Raw genomic sequence first — 21699 nt, 5'->3', positions numbered from 1 at the left:
GAGCTAATCATGACAAACTTCTTTGCATAAAGAAGATCACAATAATTCACAACACAAAGGTGATAATGTACGTATGTGTGTTAATAACTAGAAGAATGAAGTCGTAAATTCATCTATCCATTCGTTTTATTTTTCATCATTTACATTATTTTTGTAATTATTAATTGTAGTTGGGACATTGTAACTATTGTATGTTCATTTTAAATAAGTAAAGTTCGTGTTTGCTTACTCCATAAATCAACGTTGGGCCTTTAAATTAGTCTCACTATCATATATTCTACCTAAGATAGTCGTTACAAAATCATTAAGATACTGATACTATATGACTGTCAGACTCACATATATACAAATACAATATATATCCATTATAACTACATCAAGCCGAACGTTACCATAAAAGTATACAATACTTGATATAAATGCCTTAGCCAGTACATATGCAAACCAATAGCCTTACTGTAGTTGCTTATTTCTTCCATCATATGCAAACCTAGGGGTGTAATTGGTACGATATCAATCATTTTTTCATTAAACCATGTACTGTACCAATTATAGCCGGTATAAAAAAAAATTCTACCATTACTGTGCTGTGTACAGTTGGTACCAACCTATTTGGCTACAAATAAGTTTGGTTGGTACATATTTGTAATGGTATATATCAACATGTATGAATGGGTTTTGTGAATCACGATTTCCGTGTTCTTGAGCATTGTGAAACATAAACAAAGTTTTGTAAATGAGACCTGTGTAATGGTTGAGATTGAAAATTTGCTCCGTAATGATTTTATTAACTTCTACCATTAGTTTATAAGTTAAAGTAGCGGATAAAAATTGGACACACCAACATGAGTTTAAAACTTTAAACTTTATAAATACGGTAAATGCTAATATTTAATCTCTTAAATCTTAAACACCAAACATACTAAAACTATATATATATATATATATATATATATATATATATATATATATATATATATATATATATTGAAAACTTTGTATCATTACCGTACACTGGTTACTCGATTGACATGATATTATCAACCAAATATATTAGTTGCCAACATTCTTGGTTCGGTTGATAACACTTTGATTGATTTTCCGTGATACATTTTTGCGAGCCCTATGCAAACCAATAGCCACTACATAACATCCTTTTTAATGTTAATGTGAATCAAAGATATCCTACTTTGAAAGTGAATGTTATTTTCTATGTGTGATTGGTAGTATAATCTTGCTTTTTTACGTTAACAAGCTTGAACATAATAATTAAATATTTGTATGAATTTAAATAAACAATAGTAGAAAGTCATTAGAAAATTATAAACATTACATTTCAACGTAACTATATCAACAAACATAAAAAGATAATAATATAAATTATAGAAAAGTGAAAAAGTAAATATATAATACACTATTTCTTTATTATTTATTTGAAATAGTTATTTTGAATTTAACATGTTAAATAAATGTAACGTATACTTTTCTTAATAGAAAATTATCTGTAAGTAACATATATTTGCGTAGCAATTGGTAAAGTGTGAGATTTGGGGATGAACTGGCAGGGACAAAAAAGTAATAGTTCACATAAAAAACGCGATGATGCATTATGGAATGATGATGATGATGCATCATGGTTGATGGATGGATCATGATAACACATTAAAATTCCATACATCATGCGATTGAGAGAAGAAGTGGATTTGACTTCCTTTGATGAGAGAGAGAATAGAAAGGTAAAGAATGGAATGAGGAAAATTCAATCGGATACAATTCTACTTTGACGTCCGCTAGGAGAACAACACACTCTCTCTCTACTTTCTCTCTCTAAACTTACAGCGAAGAACAGGAATTTCCTCTCATATCTCCAGAAAGAGAAAGATTGAAGACAACCTGTCACTGAAGAAGGTTGAAGCTCTATCAAAAAAAGCCCTAGAAGTCTGCACACGGAAGACTACCTATTATGTTTGTCTATGAAATAAGGAGAATAGAAGAAAAGTGAACAGTAGACAAGTGTGTCCTGGAGCAAAATTTACATCGCCACTGAATTCGTTACTCTGGTGCGTATTCTGATTATGTAGTTTCCTGAATGTCTTTTTATTATTGTTGCTTTCTTAGATTATTTTATTGAAAAGGTAAGCTGTTTTTGATTGTAACCCTAGATAATCACACTCAATTCAGTTCTGAATCGAACTTTCTTTTTATTTTCTTCGAGTCATGTTCTGAGTTGCATTTGATATGTGAAGCTTATTGTTAACTGTGTTTATTTATTTTTTAATATTAGCTTAAATCGTGTTGCTATTTCTGTTAGATTTTCGTTGTTTAACTGTTTAGGTTCTCGAATGAAAGCTTATTTTAGTTATCTTATCGTTCTATTCATCGTCAATATTTAGTTTTAGCTTCTCACGTTTTCCGATTTGAACGTTACGCATATCAAGTTGTTTCTAATTTAGTTGTGTGGGGAGAATGGCGTTAAAAGAGTTAGCACGTATTTTGTGTGTTCAAAGGCTGGATACTGTTAAATGCGTACTTTACTTTTAGAAGAATATGTGTATGTTAACAGATTTACAATTATGCAGAGATCAATGAGAGAGCTCACTGAAGATTGGTACTTTCTAACTGCTAAGACAACACTAGGATGTTCAAGGCTAAACCTTATCTTGGAATTTTCAGTAATAGACTCCTGTTTGTTAACATTCAACAATATAAGCCAGTTGTCAAGATTTTCCACTCCTTTTGGTGCACAAAAAGGACTGAGGAGTGCGAACAAACTGCCAATTGCTTGATGGTTTGAATGATACCTTACATGCTTACTTGTCTGATAGCTCTCTCAGTGTGTTAGATCCTTAGGCTCAAAAAATTTTGTGAGTTGATGTCGTTTTAGGTTGTACCTGTTATTTAGAAAAGTTTTGACAGTTTTTTCTTTTGGAAGATGGTACCTCCAGGGCCACCCACTCCACTTGCTGGTGCGCAATCTGTTCCATCTTCCTTGTTGCGGTCAAATTCGGGTTTATTGGGTGGTCAAGGGGGCTCTATGCCTTCTCAATCTGGCTTTCCTTCCCTTGTTTCACCACGCACTCAGTTTAATAACATGAACATGCTTGGAAATGTGCCAAATGTATCTTCCCTCCTTCATCAATCTTATGGTAATGGAGGGCCAAGTTCAGGGATGTCCAGCTCCGGGAATACCCTCAGGGGTATAATTGACAATGGAGCCGACAATGATATTTTGTCCAACATAGGAAACGGGATGGCTTTCAACGCCCCTTCTTCATCTCTTGGTCCATCAAATATGATACACTCAAATGCACCAAGTCAAGGTCAAGTCCCTGGTCAACATTTTCCAAATTCATCCGGGAACCAGATCTTGCCAGATCAGCAACAGGGCCAACAGCGTGATCCTTCAAACATGCGACAGACTCAGCAGTCTTTGCAGCAGTATGGTGTCCCCAACAATAACCATCAACAGCAGCAGTATCAAACAAGCCAAGGCGGTTTAGGTGGTGTTGGACAGGTGAAAATGGAGCCACAGGTGGCAAATGACCAACACGGGCAAAACCCTCAACAGATGCAAGCCTTGAGAAACCTTGGTCCGGTTAAAATGGAATCACAGGTTCAGACCATGAGAAACTTACCACCTGTAAAAATGGAGCCCCAACACTCTGACCAGTCATTGTTTCTGCATCAACAGCAACAGCAGCAGCAACAACAGCAGCAGCAACAACAACAGCAGCAACAACAGCAACAGCTGCTTCACATGTCCAGGCAATCTCCTCAGGCTTCTGCTGCACAAATGAATATGTTGCAGCAACAAAGATACTTGCAGCTACAACATCAACAACAACAGCAGCTTTTAAAGAGTATTCCTCAGCAACGCTCCTCAATTCAACCACAGTTTCAACAACAAAATTTAGCAATGAGGTCAGCTGCAAAACCTGTGTATGAACCAGGAATGTGTGCAAGGCGGCTGACTCACTACATGTATCAGCAACAACATAGGCCTGAAGTAAGACTTGCATAATTAAAAAACACATTAGTAGACTAAGCTAAAGTTTGGACTGTTTTAATGTGGTGTTTATTCTTTATTCTTTTGCAGGACAACAACATTGAGTTTTGGAGAAAATTTGTTGCTGAATACTTTGCACCTAATGCTAGGAAGAAATGGTGTGTTTCTTTGTACGGAAATGGACGTCATACTACTGGAGTTTTTCCTCAGGTGAGTTGCTACTTGCTAGAGAAAAACTTTTGGCTGTATATCAGCTATGTCAGAGACTCGATAAATATCAGCAATATTTGGTTTTTAAGATAGCTTTATGATCATGCAGGATGTATGGCACTGTGAGATATGCAATAAGAAACCAGGGCGTGGCTTTGGTATGTGTTTTTTGTTTTCCATCCCCAAGTATTTTTGCCTATTAGTTTTACAGTTGCTTTGTGTCTTTAGCTAATTAATATGTGTGAATGTATTTTCAGAGGCTACTGTGGAAGTTCTTCCCAGGCTTTTCAAAATAAAGTATGAAAGTGGGACACTGGAGGAGCTTCTTTATGTTGATATGCCTCGAGAGTATCAGAATTCTTCGGGTCAAATTGTCCTGGACTATGCAAAAGCCATACAAGAAAGTGTTTTTGAGCAACTGCGGGTTGTCCGTGATGGTCAACTACGGATTGTCTTCTCTGCAGATTTGAAGGTTATCATTTATGTTTGATATTTGTGTCATAAATAGGTGGATTTTGCTTGAGTACATGTTTGCTAACTCATTTTCTGCAACATGCAGATATGTTCTTGGGAATTCTGTGCTCGGCGCCATGAAGAGCTTATTCCTAGGAGATTGCTGATACCACAGGTACTGATAATAATTTTTTTTGGAAAAAAAATGCAAGAAACAACAATGAACTCTACTACAGATTTATTATTATAGCATTGTACTTTCATATCTTCTTATTGCAGCACTGTAATTCAAAAAATATAGTTTCTTTTAGTTATCATATTGCTATAATGGGTAGATTTGTCAAATTACGATGCCCTAATAAGAAATAATTTAACAGTAAAGTTGGAAGTACAATGCTATAGTAAACATAAAATATGTATTGCTGTTTTGTTGATATATTTGAGTATATATTTGTTAACGTTTGATAATACACACAAATAAGTTAATCTCTTGATAGTCATACTAAGCTATTGACTTTCTTTTACAGGTTAGTCAACTTGGTAATGCAGCTCAGAAATACCAGGCTTCAACTCAAAGTGCTTCATCAAGTTTATCTGTACCAGAATTGCAGAACAATTGTAATATGTAAGTCTCAAACTAGGTTTTTACCTTTAATGTTTTGCTGGTTTCCATATCATATATTTCACTGTAATATGTTCCTATTATGTTCTTTATTGTCCCTCCACATATCACACACGAACACACATCTTTTTGCTTTCTATTTACAGTTTTATAAGTTCTATTTGACAACACAATCATTTGGAAGACTACCGGTTTACAATAATAAAGTTATATCTTTAAACAAAAAGTAGTATATTAATCATTGTTGGTAATTATTGTTGCAACTTTGTAAGATTTTTACTTTAAAAGTAGCTGGCATGCATTTAGATTTTTACCTCTAAATACATACTTACCTTTGAATTAGTTTGTTAGAATCAAGATTTTTAAAATTTATAATCTTGCAGGTTTGTTGCTTCGGCTCGTCAATTGGCGAAAGCATTGGAAGTTCCATTAGTTAATGATTTAGGGTATACAAAGAGATACGTCCGATGCCTTCAGGTAATCTTTTTTTACAATTGGTTTCTACCTTTTACTTTGTTCCTTCTTGTACTTGCTACATAATGCTGGCTTTTTCTGCAGATATCAGAAGTGGTGAATAGCATGAAGGATTTGATTGATTACAGCCGAGAAACTAGGACTGGGCCTATGGGTAAGCTTGTTAAATTTGTTTTACTCAAAGGTCAATAATGTTTTAATTTGCTACTTGTATCGTATTTAGTAACTGTCTAGATATTGTTAAAAATATATTAACTGATCCAATAAATCGAGTTATTTACGATTGGATCGATTAAAACCATCTAGATTAGATCCATTTAAACACAAAACATCAATAAAGACACTAAGTAATTTTGTATCATACAAATCTCTAGAGCAACTCAATTATTTGGATAAAACCTATATTTTCTCAGGACACTCGTATTGCACAATTGATGGCTAGCTTTTTACCCTTGTGGTTTTTGGGTTTATTTACTTTTAAAGTAATTTATTGTAAAGAAATTTCCAAAAACATTACACAGTTATGCTATATTAACATAATCAAAATCTACTTTGTTATCTATTTCAATCCAATAAGATACATCAAACTTTACTCTAGCATGTTAAATTTTGTAACTTCGGCACTATTAAATACCTACAATTGCAATTTCTTTTTACAGATTTTTGTATATTTTTATACTATATTATATAAGTTAAGAACCAATAGTAAATATTGATAATTTGGTGCATATAGTAGTTCATAATTTATCAAATAAATAAAATTTTCCGTTATCTTGTTGTGTGTTTGTATATATGTATATATATGTACACACACACACTCACACACACACACACACACACACATATAGATATATATATATATATATATATATATATATATATATATGTGTGTGTGTGTGTGTGTATCTGTGTGTATACATATACACATTGGCTCTCGTTAAACGACTCATTTTTTTAGTTTTATTTATATTAATGTTCTCATCCTCTTTTTTCATCATCAACAATCTAGTTTGCAGTCTATATCTTTATACATGAAATCCAGTATTACATAATTCATCTTGGGATGCTAAAGCTTAAACAGCATTGTTGAAGGTTAATCGTATGTTTTGCTATGCATAGTAATAGAAAATGTAACGAATAAATAGCAAAAACGTTGAAATATAATGTAATAACAAATAAAGTTTGTGAAACATTTACGACCGACTTAATAAACACAATCACATTATTTGGAATATAGATGTAAACAAATTAAAATACCAAACACAATGAATTTAATAAATATCTTACCTAGAGATAACTAACATCAGTTTTTTTATTCCTGAATTATCTTAAAACTTATATAATGAGTTTAGTAGATTACATGGCCTTCTTACGCAAACTATAATGCATTTAAGCTATAAAAAACAAAGAATACGACGGACAAAATACTCTTACTATTGTACAACAAAAATATTTAATAATATTCTCTAAAAACTAAAATCAATATTAAAATATATCATTAAACCAAACATAAAATTAATAATATATCAGAAAAGGAAGCGTTTTAAAAAATATTTTATTTGTTTACGAAACCGGGTTGTTAACATATAGATTTATATGACCAAATAAACATATGTGAACACAAAACCACTCACGCGATGTTTTTCTTTCTCTTCGTTACTCATCAAAGTTGATCATATCTTTTTGTCAACATAAGATGATTAACTCTGCTTGGCTTCATTTATAAATGCAGTACACGTTACAACAACAAAAAATCATAGTTTTCTATTTGGTCTAGCCAGACATAATAGTAATACGATTTTATAAAACAAATATCATAGTTTATAGTAATAAAAAACATACATAATATCAACCAAAAATATATTTTTATCAACTTCTCTTCATCCTAAGACCCTTAACTATTGTTTTGAGCAATATCATCTCTTCCCTTATGAAATAGTAGAAAGTAATTCAAAAAGAGTTAATCTTGTATACCGTATAACTTATTAAGATGTAAAAATGTAGCCAAATTACTTGCATATAAACATGAATGATTTACTATGATAATCAAGTTATAGAAAAATTACCTTTTTTTTTTTTTTTTTTTTTCTCATGTGATGCTTTACATGGACTTGACTTTGTTTACTTTCTTTATTCTAACTGCATTCTTCTTTAACAAATGTATGAAACTTCTTTCAGCTGCATAATTCATTATAATGTCTTTCAGCTGCATAATTAATATTGTTAGGTGTAACTCTTTCTGTTATGAAACATTAAATAAAAATACAATTTTACAAAAAAATTCTACATTGCAATATGTTTTTGCTTTCTCATTGTTTCATGTTTTCATAATTTAAAAAATTTAGGCCTCACATTCAGTTCATGCAGAGTAAAACATTAAGTGCATGAAGAACATACCATTGTCATTTTCTGCAACAAACTTCTGAAATTTTCTGTTGAAATCTGCTATACAGTAAAGGGCAAATTACATAAAAGTCATTATATGTTGGGCACTTATCTGGTTTAATCACTGTGAATCAGTTTATTCTAATAAAGCCATCCAATTTTGATGCTTTTGTGACCACTAATTACACCTTTTATAGCGGGTTCCAGATTTTTTTTATTTTATTTATTATTTATATTTTTTTGCTTATGTCACTTTTAATGAAAACCAAAATGTAGCGGCTTTTATGTATTTTGCCATTCTTTTTAAAAGTGACGTAAGCAAATTAGCCTGGAAACCTGATATAGAAGGTCACATAATCGATTTGAAAAAAGTGTCCAAATTGGGTGGTTTTATTGGAAGAAATAGATTTTGCAAGCGGTGCAACCGAAAGTGTCCAAAATATAGTGGCTTTTATGCAATTAAATGGACATATAGACGAGTAATTTGAAATGTATTTTTCTTTCATACATACTTGTAGAGGTTTATGTTATGCAATTGATCACATAATACAATTTGATGGAGCAAAATGATCTCTATGCAACAAAGTGGAAAACATTAGAATCATTGTTTATGAATAAAACATATATAGGATTAATGATAATTTTTCTCGTTTATTTTTTCTGGATTTTGTGTATCTGAACACTTATGATAATATGTATGAACATATACCACTGCTTATCCTTTTAAATTTATGTTTTTAACCTTGTAGTTGCATAAATTAGTAATTACCAGGTACTCCCTTTGAATTATATTAATAAATTTCACATATATATATATATATATATATATATATATATATATATATATATATATATATATATATATATATATATATTTATTTATTTATTTGTTATTTTCCTTGACAGAGAGCTTAGCGAAATTTCCTAGAAGGACATCTTCAACAAGTTCGTTTCACAATCAATCCCAACAACCGGAAGAACAACAAAAGCAACAAATGCATCAACAGCAGCAGCTTCAAACAACATCAAACAACGAAACATCTGCTATGCATATCACATCCACTAATGGCATGCCAAGTGTAAATAACTCTAACTCGGCACCCCCAACTCCTTCCAACAGCACCATTGCCGGCCTCCTCCATCAGAACTCCATGAATTCCCGCCACCAAAATCCATACGCCGCCGCCGGTGGAATCCAGATTCCCTCCCCTGGATCCTCCAGTACAGTACCACCGCCACCTAACCCTAACCCTAACCCTTCTCCTTCCCCTTTCCAGTCTCCAACAGCATCCCTTTCTAACAGCGCAATGGCGGTGTCGGTCCCTGATGCCGATGCCAATGACTCGCAAAGCTCGGTCCAGAAAATAATACAGGAAATGATGATGTCATCACAACTGGGTGGTGGTAATGATTCCGGTCTTGTCGGGAATGGGAATGGGAATGTGAACAGCATCATTACGAGTGGTGGAATTGGGGGGATGGGTGGTCATCAAGCGGGTATGATGAACGGAATGCGAGCTGCCATGGGAGGTCATAATTCTTTGAGTATGAACGGAAGGGTAGCAATGTCAATGGCAGCTAGAGACCAGATGATGAACCATCAACATCAGCAGCATCAGCATCAGCATCAGCATCAGCATCAGCATCAACATCAACAGCATCAGCAGCAACAGGATCTGGGGAGCCAATTGCTTAACGGTCTTGGAGCTGTGAATGGGTTCAATAATTTACCTTTTGACTGGAAACCATCTCCATAAAAAGGCAACATTGTTCAAACTATTCTATAAAATGCAGTGGGAGATTTTTAAATGAAAAAAGGTACACTGGCATAGTGGCATGCATGATGATGATGATGGTGGTGGAGGATGGTCATGGGGGTGGGATACAATATATATTATATATATTTAGGGACTGGACAAAAAGAAATGAAAGGAAAGAAAGTAAAGTAAGTTGGTGTCCTGCATTGTACTACTAATTCCAGAGATGAAAGGAAAGATATAGCATGATGGGAGTCGGTTCTATTTTTCATTTTGCTTTTTTTGTTTCTGGTTTATGATTTTTGTTTTTTTTTTTCTTCTTTGCATGGGAATGGTTTTTTTTTTTTTTTTCTTAAAATGTTGGTTGATTTTGTTGGGACTTGGGATACCTTTTAATGATTGGAAGTGGGGTATGGCGCCCCTAAAGTAATGTTGTTGACAAGGAAAAAGGGAAGTATCAGCAGGTGGGGGATGTTCTGCCCGATACACTCTTTGTAGTAGTATGATGTCTGAGTGTTATATCTCTTTCTCCACTAGAAGTGAGTGTATATATTCTATGGAATGTTGGAGCAGTTTAATCTAGAATTTAGTATTTTTCTTCTTTTCTTGCTTCATACTCCATTTTACTTGATTCATAGTCATACTACTCCCTTTGTAGCCAAGGATTCTCTTATTATGTTTGTTACCACAGGACCCAACATGATTGATTTATATACCACATTTGACATGAATTGAATTGAGATTTTAGATTGGATTTTTCTTTGTTCCATCCAAAGGCTTGTTTTCAATCTCTGTCTGTCTATACCAAAGTTATGAATGCATTTAATCCACTCATCCTAATCATCAAAAAAGCGATCAGACTGTACTATTGTCTGTGTCCTGTGTAACAAACAAAGATGGTTTTTTGTTTGCTTTGGGGTGTCGTTTATGGAGACAAGCACTAAACCAGTGTCATCTTACATGAATAGTTTATTAGGTTTGTGTATGACTAGATCTCAACACAATGGTAAAGGAGGTGGAGGGGGCTAAATAATTCACTCATATCTATCATAGAGTGTTTGGGACTCGTTGGTCTGAAAAAAGTAAGCTACAACAAATCACGGCACATTTAAGTGTATTGAATATGTTTAATATGCTGTCGAACAAAAAGTAATATTATTTATTATGTGGGGCCGTGGCCTACATGTTGCCACCTCAAATGCTATTATTTTATTGGTAATCCAATTAAGAACTTTAATTGACATTGGGTCATAACGCAGAAAGGTGTTGAATACCACAATATTGTAAATATGATAGGATAGGTACGTAAATAATTAAATAATAAGTAAATAAAACTAGTTAAACCACTAAGTCTCTTCATGAAATCACACCACCAGGTAACATATTAGACAAAGAAGATTTAATAGAAAAAAGAAAAAAAAAACATTTTTTTAACCTTGCAATCTCTAACGAATCAAATGGCTAAGGCAAATGAGTTTTTTTAATTAATAAATGAAGAAAAACATTTCTTGCAACCACTCACCAACCAAATGGTTGTGTCCAATTTGGTTCATCAAAAAGGATGTCTTTTGTCAAACAATCATTGATTATTCCTTTTGTTACTTTTTAAACGATTATCTAAATTGTAAAATTTATTTTGGACGTATTTGACAAAACTAATTGTAGCGGATAGTGAGTATCAGATAACTGTTAGCATTTTGCTAAGTGATAACTTTTAGATCTGGAACATTTTGTTTAAACTAAACGTTAAAAGCTTGTAATATCAAATGAGATTTTTTGTTCAAAACAAAATGTTTTGTAAAACGTAGAAGCTACAAGCTCCCAAATGTTTCGGGCCAAACACATCTTTTATCATCTACATATTAAAAACTAAAATGTTGGTTATTATTCTTATATATAATAAAAAAAAGTTTTAAAAATAAATAAATTGTTTGTTTACTTCTTAAACAAAAATAGTTTTAATAAAAATTTGGAATAACTGTTCTTTGTGTCGGTGTAAGGAGAGAAATCATATTTTTTTCGACAAAAGTTGGATAAAAATATTAAATATGTATCAATGTACAATTATACACAACTCCTACACAATATATTTTCACCTAACGTACAGAAGGGATGAAGGGATAAACGAAACGTGAAAGCATTGTTTGAAGGCAATAGGTAAATGACAGGTGATCATTCTATTAGGTATAGCTGTGTAAAGTGGCAGAAATGGTGGATTTAGGGACAACACCAATAAGAGTTTCTTGTTCCTCTCCATTTTTGAAGAAGAGGAGAGTTGGGATGGTTTTAATTCCATATTGTGTTGCTACGTTTGGGTAGTCGTCGGTGTTGATCCTGTAACACAAAGCCTTGCCGGCGTATTCTCTTGCCACTTCATCAACCACCGGCGATATCATCTCACGCTCTGGTGCCCAGAACTCCACCATCACTGCCATATCAGCTGCTACCACCAATTCAGTCCACGTGCACCCTGTTACTACTTCAACTACAAATCCATAAACACACACAAATCACTTAATCCCCCCATGTTTCTCGTTGGTACAAACTTCAAATCCAAAGATAGAAAATTGGACCTTGATTTACAGCAGATTTGCAGACGACGGGTGAACGGGATCTGTGGTTGAAAGTGGGGGCAGAAGATGAAGACGTTATAATCGAAGCTTTCATCGGAGGTTTCAATATTTGGGTGAAACAGCCATAGGGGTTATCCATGGAAATGAAACGACGATGGTTGTGTCGTTGAAGGGACACGGTGGCTCTAGGCGCAAGCGCAACCATCTGGAAACACTTCTCCGCTGACATCGCCGTTCTGTTATCGTATTCTGGAGCTTTTGTGGTTCCCCTTTCATATAATGATTTGCCATTAATTATTTGTTATCATTTTTTTTATTTTGGCGTTTTATTCCTTTAACAAAAAAACCCAATATTTTTTTTAATGGTTAGATACGTATTTACGCATCGCATAACATCTTTTAGCAAATCTCGTTCCTTCTTGAATCAACCATTTGTGATTCGTGATATTACTTTGTTGGGTTTTGTCCATACAAACTTTATGAATTCCAGTCGAAAACATATACACTAAAAATTGATGACGTATTGTCGATTCAAAACTCATTAAGACATTAACATTCTAGAAACTTTATGAATTCCAGTCGACAACATATACACTAAAAGTTGAATCAACCATTTGTGATTCGTGACATTACTGTTGCCTTCTTTGATGATCCACATCAATATGAACCCACACATTGAAATTTACCAATAATAGTACGGATGAAAATGAATCATTTTGTTATTTCCTCCCGAATCGGAAAGAAAGTTAGAAGGGAAAGTGAACCTTTCATTTCCTTCCACTTTTCTCCTTTAATGAAACTCGGGAACACAAATTTCTTTTATTTTTTCTCATTTCCACCAATTTCCTTTCCTTTCTCTCGTTAAGTTGAACTCGAGAACGGGGTGTAAGAGATGAACTCATGAACCCAACTTGAAATTATAGAAAAGAGAAATTGACTTATTAAGTTAATTAACTTTTCGATTTGTTTATATGGGTAACTATTTTTTTTTTTGTACACATGCAGGTAATGAACTTTTTGGAAGTGTTTACATATGACCATTATGACCGGATATAACCTGCTACAACCGGTCATAATGGGCATATATGAACACTTTCAAAAAGTTCGTTACCTAGATATGTACAAAAAATAGTTATCTAGATATGAACAAACCGAAAAGTTAATTATCTTAATAAATCAATTTCCCTATAGAAAATACTAACACAAGTATTATCTACACTTTTGGTTATGATAACTTCATATAATCACCAAATAATCCATATGAATAAGACATTGTTGAGTGTGAAATTGAGGTCATAATAATTCATATTATCTACACTTATGGTCATGTTGTAATCATCTATACAACATGACTATGCCTCAGTTTAACATGGCTACATCAAATGTTTTTTTTTTCTCTAGAATTTGAGCAACTTTGTCTTTGATTCCACTTGACATTTCTCAAGTGATCTTGGATCTCACCTTTTAATCTCCATGAAAGTACTCATCTCTAGGCTTGAAATCATAAAAAAATACTAAAACATGCATAAACACACAATCAAAACTAGTGTTCTAAAATGTGCGACATGGTGCGCACCAAGGCATGCCAAGACATGAGGCGTGACTTCGCCGCTACGAAAAGCCTCATAACGTTGCTACTAGGTGTGACACTTTACAAGACGTTATATGGCGTGCCATTGCGCGTTATGTCGTGTTATGTCACATGTTTTTTCGTTTGAGACACGTTTTTTTGCTCTTTGTTATGTCTTTTCTAATTGGGATACAACTATTGTGTTTTTTGTTAATTTTTTAATTAGTTATTGATATAACACCTCTAAAAATTATATTAAATATAAATTTATATGTATGTTGCAATATAATTATAAATTAATATAAAATCGCCGTCTTACATCATGCCTTGAAAAACGTTATAACTCACCATGACTTGTAAAGCTTGAGGCTTGGCCTTACCGCCACGCAATGCCTCATGCGATGTAAAACCTTGATCAAAACAATTTCTTAGGTCCTGAGAGGGCACAACCACAACATTTTAAAGGTTGTGACCCTTATATTGCTAAGTTTAATGCCATCAGTGGGATGTTACCTCTTTTAGTGCGATCATTGGAAGCTAAATGCTCTTTCTTCGAGTGTTCATTAAGAGGTATTTTCAAGTTAAATATATAAATTTAGAGGTATACATATAATCGAAGTTACTGGCACTTATAGTGCAACATCCCGAAAATCATAGGGTAAAAGTTTCATTTTTATTATAATCAAAATACTCATGTAACTTTTATTCAAACATTTAATAGCATTTCGAAATAAAACACTTATCAGAGTTCATGTCACAACTAGCATTTTTAGCTAGGAAATTCTGTCTTCATGTAAATATCAACTATTGTAAGACTTGTAATCTAAGTGGATATCATACTATATGCTCAATCAAAATCATCCATTTGAATCAACACTCCTGAGTGAAGTTCAAAACCTAACATAATGCATCTTATATACTTAACTATAGGTATGAAACCCTAAATATCCCAGTTCAAATGCACTATTGACTAGGATCCTCTTATTGGGCCTAATTGGGCTAGTAAACCTTCCATTTGATGATTTTGGGCCAATGAAACCCATTTGGGCTCTAGTTGGACCCACATTCGTCAAACCATAGCAATTGGGCCATGTTGGGCCTAAAATAAATCACTTATTCGTATGGGCCTTTATGGGCCGTGAACCACCCTATTGAACTATGATGGGCCGTAAACCCATCTTCTCATGGTGGTTGGGTCGTAAACCCCATCCCTTTACCGCCTTTGGGCCGTGAACCCCAAGAAGGGCCCAATGGGCCGAGAACCTTCATTATGAAACTCACAATTTCGAACCTAATCAAGAAAAAGGCCCAAACTCCTCTTCTCTTATCTTCCCCTCTCATTCTCGGCCCACTTTAAAAAAAAAGAGAAAACAAGGGGATAATGTAACGCCCGGGTTTCAGGGCTAAGCATTTTTGTCAATGTAATAGTCTAGGTCAACTCTTGTAACTCTTTTTGAAGTAATAAAGATGAAATATTTGAGTATTATGTGAATTATGTGTATTTATGTGCTTATAATTTAATTATAAATGTATAATTAATAAATAATAAAAATAAGCGTCAAAATTAAAGTATAAGATAATCCCGATATCTCTACATAAAGTTGTAGAATATGTCTCAAGGTTTCCGTACATATAAAGAATACCGAAATCCGAGTTATAACGAAGAAGTTATGACCCGTCGAAGTTTTACGGTAAAACCGGCACGACACCGGGAAGCGTAAATAGTGAATTTACGATAGAGCAAGATTTAGCCTTAGCGATCTAAACGAAAGTCGTAGAATATGTTAAAATAAGAACATCGATAAAAAGAACGCCCAAATCTGACTTCGTATGAAGAAGTTATGATTTTTCGAAGTTTCGGAATAGCAGTGTACAGCCCGAAATTCGAATATTAGATCGAGCGGTTTTTAGCCGACACGACCTGAACGAGAATCGAAGATCTCGTTAAGAGTAGCGTAACGAGAAAAAGATGGGTGAAAACGGATGTCGGATGAAGAAGTTATGAGGATTTAACGGACCAATCATGTCCCGGCCCGTTAATAATATAAAATTTAAAATCGAGCCAAAATTAGCCGACGAAGTCTAAACAAAAGTTGTAGAGTACGTTCCCACCTTCGCGTGGATATAAAGAACGTCGAAAACGGAGGTCGTACGCGAAAGTTACGAATTTTTAAAGTTTATACTCGTTTTTGCGAGGTCTGATACGAATTCGCTGACGTGGCGCTTTCCCAGCCGTCCGATGATGATCGCTGAAGTCGCCTCGGATGAGTGACGCGTCGCCCCTCGCTACGCCCAACGTTCGGTCTCGTACGCGCCGCGTTCGCTTAGCCGTTCTCGGTCCAGAAGAAGCCACGTCGCACCACCGAGCCTTCGCCACCTGGAGGTCTGATCCGAAGCTACGCCCCGCGTCCGAGGATCTGTACGCCCAGCGTACGTCCGAGGACCAGACTATAAAAGGGGACCGAGGCTGCCCACATTTTCACACCAAAAATAACTTCTCTCTCTAGTTTCTTTCTCTCTCTAGAGTTCCAAACTCCCCCTAAGCCCTAGGTAAAACCCTTAGCACCCTAGGAAAGCCCCGAGGCTCCCGGAATCCCGAGAAAAAGGAGTTTTTCGGTTTCGAAACGTTGCTCCAATCAAGTCCCGGTTCTCGATAAAATTCGCTGTAAGTGTGCTACGCTTACGCAATTTTTAATATAGCTTTCAAATAATTATAGGAATGTTATTAGGTCCTTAAAATAATTATTTGGGCTATTATTATGAGTTATATCGAGTATTATTAACGCTTAATAATACTCTGATTAATTAATTTGTCGCGGTTATCGTTAAACTAAACCCTAGTGGTATCGATACTAGGTTTTATCGAAGGAATATCGTTTTGAGAGTATCGAAGCGCTGTCCGAGTGCTGAGTCACCATCTAATCAGGTGAGTGCATAGTTACTTTCAGCTTACACATAGATATGAAGTATTTTATATAAATTACGTGCTATGTGTGCATATTATCTGAATACTTGCTATCTATGCTGGATGAACATTGTTATACATGTTTTCAATGATTTAAACTGTATATGTATTTTATATCTACGAAAATGTTGGGGTAAAACATGGGTAGATGTAATAGCTGATGTGTGATAAAATGATGAGAGGCCTCGATGTTGATGTTGTTGATTCTGTCATCTAGCGGAGTATGGATGACGACCACGGACTCTTCTAGACAGTCCAGTGGAACACTAGCAGGCTCGCAACCTGTAGGTGTTTGTGAACGATGTGTTCGCCGGTGTACTCCATCCCCCACATGGTTGCCTTTAGGACATTTATTGCTGAGGAATCCCCTTAGCAGTAGTGTCCGTCCCGATGATGATCCTTAGGCTAGGTCCCTTATGATAGGTGTTTAGGGACGTAAAGTGAGGATAACGGGAACGGGTAATCGGGTTATTATTGATTGATGAAATTAATAAACTTATTTATTGTGGGTTGAAAACCCTATGTGCTCACCAGGCTCCCAAGCCTGACCCACTCAGTTTTATGTATTACAGGTAGTGGCGCATGAGCATAGGTGTGATGTTTTGGACGAGGGATTACGGATATAGGCCTGTAGATATGAAATAATGTAGTAAGGCTTATATTGTACTGTTTATGCATTTGATCTGTACGAACATGACATCCCAAGTCTTTTAATGAAATACATTTCTATGGAAATGCTTTTGATAAATCTTTATCATATATTTGTTTTGGGACAAATTCCGCAACACTTTCATTTAAAATGTAACTCTGATTTTTAAACAAAGCATAAACAAACCGGTCTTTTCTGGCCGTGATTTTGGGGATGTCACAGATAATTTGAGGTGCCACCTCATAATTACCTTGTGGATTTCCATGCAAATTATCTCACAAGTAACCATGTAATCTCATTTATCCGTGCAAACATCACATCTCATTTCACTCCACTCCCCTCCCCGTTTCTTCTTATTCTCGGCCTAAACAACCCACCACCCTCTTCATTTCCACTTCAAAACTCTCTAAGAAAACCTCTCTAAAACTCTCAAGAAGTTTCTCACTTTTACCTCCTTAAAAATCGTGACTTTGTGTGTGTCTCAAGGAAAATATCTTCAAGCTTCATACTTAGGTAAGATCATGTAAACTCAAGTGATTTATTTCATTTTATGATAGATCCATCCTCATGATCACATGTTTTCGTTCTCATGCTCTTAAAACTTCTTAGAATTCGAAGATCTCATCTCAAGAAGACTTCTAGGGCCGATATCCTTCTCAAACTTCATCCAAGACCGAAAACAACAACCCGAAGTGAGTTCATACCCCCTATTTTCGGTTTTTATTATGTTTTGGGGGAGAATACAAGTTGTTTTGTGTAGATCTATGTGTTTATGCATGTATGTGTGTGTTTTCATGTTATATCTTGTGATTATGTTATGAAAACATGCTAGATCTCTACTAAACTCGAAATATCTACCATACTTGGTGATGTTTGTAAACTAAACCATCTTATGTGACTTACTATGAGGTAGAAAGGATTAAACATGCTAAAAATGTTTGAAAACTAACTAAAATCGTGTAAAGGGCCATTTTTGACAAAATAAACAAAAAGTGAGGTTCTTATGTTAACTCATGGTTTTGAGAGGACCAAAAGAGTCATTTTTTAATCAAAATGTATCTTTATGATATTCATGGTTTTAAAGGGTCCAAAAGTGAAAATTTTCACAAGTGGGCTTCTATATGGGTCTTCACGGTTTTAATGGGCTAAATTTGTCATTTTTCACAAAAATAAGTCTTATTTAGAAACTCATGGTTTTCAAGGGCCTAAAAAGGAATTTATTGACTTTTTATGGATTAAATTGTCATTCTAAACAAACGTGGGCCAAAAATGTTATTCCTATCAAAAGTCGGTTGAAAATGTCATTTTATACAAAATGAGCCCTTAAAAGTAAACTTTTGGTCTCAATGGGCCTAAAGTGTCATTTTTACCAAAAATGTTCCTTAATTGATAATTTTCGCCTTAATGGACCAAGAATGTAATTTTTACAAAAAGTGAGCCTTTTATGTCATTTTGGTAAATAATTGAGCTAAAACAAGCAATATAATAACAAACGGGCTAATTACGTCATTGTCATGTTTATTGGACCTTAGTGACCCATTTATATGCTTGATAGGTCATGGATACTCTTTACATGTTTATTGGGCTTTTTTTGACCCATTTACATGATCGACGAACCATGGATACTCTTTATATGTTTATTGAGCCTTAGTGACCCATTTATATGCTTGATAGATCCTGTATACTCTTTACATGTTTATTGGGTTTTGTTGACCCATTTACATGATTGATGGACCTTGGATGCTCCTTACATGCTTATTGGGCCTGTAATAATATATATGTTAAATGGGTCTTGGTTGTCCTTCTTACATATATATTGAGCCCGACATATATATTCTTATTCCTTTTGAGCCTAGAAATGATATACATTCTTAGTGGGCCTCAGTTGTCCACTTACATGTTCATTGGGCCTGGAATGTATCTTATATGTTTCTTTTCGCGTAAATTCGATTAAGGATCTAGTGAGACATGTTGATTGACACCTATTGAGTGTAAGATCGTAGCTTGTAGTTATAACTAGAGTCTCTTGGAGGGAGAGTGGGGGTTTGTGTATAGATCTATATGGGGATGACACCCCACACCTGAGTTGTTCGCTACAGTTAGACTAGACCAGTCTATGGTGACAAAAACCTTACCTTATTCCGTCGACGTCCATAAACGCCAAGATAGGTGAAATTGTCATTATCTAGTATGGTTATAACGACTCACTTAGAGGAATTAACGTTATAAAATTTACGGGAAACCGCTCTCTTTTCTCTTCGGATTACTCGGTAACATACTCGCGCTGGTACTCAACCTCGGGGGTTGAGATACCAACATTCTCTTTCACAGACAATATCGGATTGTCTGGGGTCATTCTCTTTACATTCTCTTTATATTCTCTTTATATTCTCTTTGATACTATCTCCATACTTTCTTTACTAACAATAACACACATGCATTAATACAAGATCAGACACAAATATACTAAACTGTTTTCAGAAAATATAGGATTTTCTGGTGGTTACAAAGTTATACAAATTATTTTCTCAAACATGTTTATGAACTCACCAACATTTTTATGTTGACCTTTTTAAATTAGTTTGTATTCTCAGGAAACCGTTGAGCAGGTTGGGCAGAACGAAATCATGGATATTTTGTTATATTTTGTTTCATCACACTTTAACTATTTTGGCATGTAATATTCAAAACACAATACTCGATGTAAACAATGAATGTTGTTATATTACATGTGTGATGATGATGATGTTATGTTTCAATTATATACTCTGTGATGATGTTACAAAAATGAAGTCACACCAAGCACCCAGATGTTTCCGTCGTCTGGTTCGGGGTGTGACAGATTGTTATCAGAGCATTGTTTATAGTGAACTGGTATATCTAATCATACAAGATATGCAACTATAAATACAATGGGACTAAAACACTTTGAATAAAATAATACCTACATGTGCATTAATACTATAACCCCAAAAGTCTCTTGAGGAAATTGAACACCGTGGTTAAACCCGGACAGTTATGTAGTCATATTGGGGATAAATATAGCATGATCAACTATATTTATTCAAAATACGACCAACATGTGTTTGGGAGTGATCATGTTGGGAAATGAATCTAGAAACTTACCTCGTATCCAAAACGCTCTAAGGAACTCAAACTTAAACAATTAAAAGACTATAGAAGTATTTTGGAATGCTATCTACATACCCTCTCTACACACTTCTCACCCCTCTAGTTTCTCACGCATTCGTCATGGAAGAGGTACAACAAGGAATCCTTTACTATTAGACCCTGGTGGCCAATGGGCTAATTGAAGGAGACCCTGTGATGGGTCAGGAGGTAGATCCCGGTGTTGGGCCAGAGGAATACGTGGAGATAGACTACGAGTTCGGAGAACCTGACGAGGTTATGGAGGAAGATGAGGACACTAATCAAGTTCCCAGTGAGCCTCCCACTTTAGAGGCGATGCAGGACCACTCCGCAGCACCAAGGGATCCCATTGATCAAACTCTTTCCTTAGAGGAGGAAGTTGCCACCCTTCGGCAACAACTATTAGCAGCAGAAGCCCGAGCCGTAAAAGCAAAGCACGAGAGGGATGAGGTCACCAGGGAGATGAGCGAGATGGCTGACCTCGTGGCGCGACATTTTGGCATGTGATTTCACCACCAGACCCTTCTCGTCGCGATTAGTACCCGTTCATCTACTACCACTACCGTTATGATTTTTCTTTAATGTACTACTCTATGTACTATCGACTACATGATTAAGTGATTACACTGCTCATGGAGTCGTTACTCTGTCAGATTTTATTTCATTTCATGTATTATATGCCTTATGTAGGCAAATTTTCATGTACTCAAAAGATTATCATTAATGAAAATGGCTATATATATGTATATATATATATATATATATATATATATATATATATTCTTATGATGTTGTTATCTATTATGTGTTCTATTACTTTTACTACATATTAATTGTATGCACTCACTTACTTACACATAACTGAATCACCGACACTGTTCTATA

The 21699-nt window shown here is 34.8% G+C and overlaps 2 protein-coding genes across 4 annotated transcripts; one reads left to right on the top strand and one right to left on the bottom strand.

Moving 5' to 3' along the window:
- Positions 1-1719: 1719 nt before the first annotated feature.
- Positions 1720-10508, top strand: SEU (SEUSS transcriptional co-regulator). 3 transcript variants are annotated; one of them, XM_079039143.1, is made up of 11 exons: positions 1720-2060; positions 2580-2864; positions 2933-4006; positions 4097-4216; positions 4326-4374; positions 4474-4688; positions 4776-4844; positions 5197-5294; positions 5675-5768; positions 5850-5919; positions 9057-10508. In XM_079039143.1, the coding sequence occupies exons 3-11, from the start codon at positions 2933-2935 to the stop codon at positions 9905-9907; spliced, it is 2640 nt and encodes an 879-aa protein (XP_078895269.1). In that variant the 5' UTR covers positions 1720-2060; positions 2580-2864; the 3' UTR covers positions 9908-10508. The 3 variants fall into 3 exon arrangements, with proteins under 3 accessions (XP_078895269.1, XP_078895342.1, XP_078895202.1); XM_079039216.1 differs by lacking the exon at positions 2580-2864; XM_079039076.1 differs by having other exon boundaries at positions 2580-4006.
- Positions 10509-11971: 1463 nt separating this feature from the next.
- On the bottom strand, positions 11972-12773 carry LOC145101695 (thioredoxin-like). The gene is made up of 2 exons (XM_079038997.1): positions 12481-12773; positions 11972-12392 (listed from the first exon to the last, which is right to left on the bottom strand). The coding sequence occupies exons 1-2, from the start codon at positions 12707-12709 to the stop codon at positions 12088-12090; spliced, it is 534 nt and encodes a 177-aa protein (XP_078895123.1). The 5' UTR covers positions 12710-12773; the 3' UTR covers positions 11972-12087.
- Positions 12774-21699: the final 8926 nt, after the last annotated feature.

This window comes from Lactuca serriola, chromosome 1 (genome assembly GCF_051521515.1).
Source record: "Lactuca serriola cultivar US96UC23 chromosome 1, Lser_US96UC23_V15, whole genome shotgun sequence".
NCBI classification, from domain to species: Eukaryota; Viridiplantae; Streptophyta; class Magnoliopsida; order Asterales; family Asteraceae; genus Lactuca; species Lactuca serriola.
The sequence above is the reverse complement of the archived record's forward strand: the minus strand, read 5'-3'. Positions and strand labels throughout refer to the sequence as shown.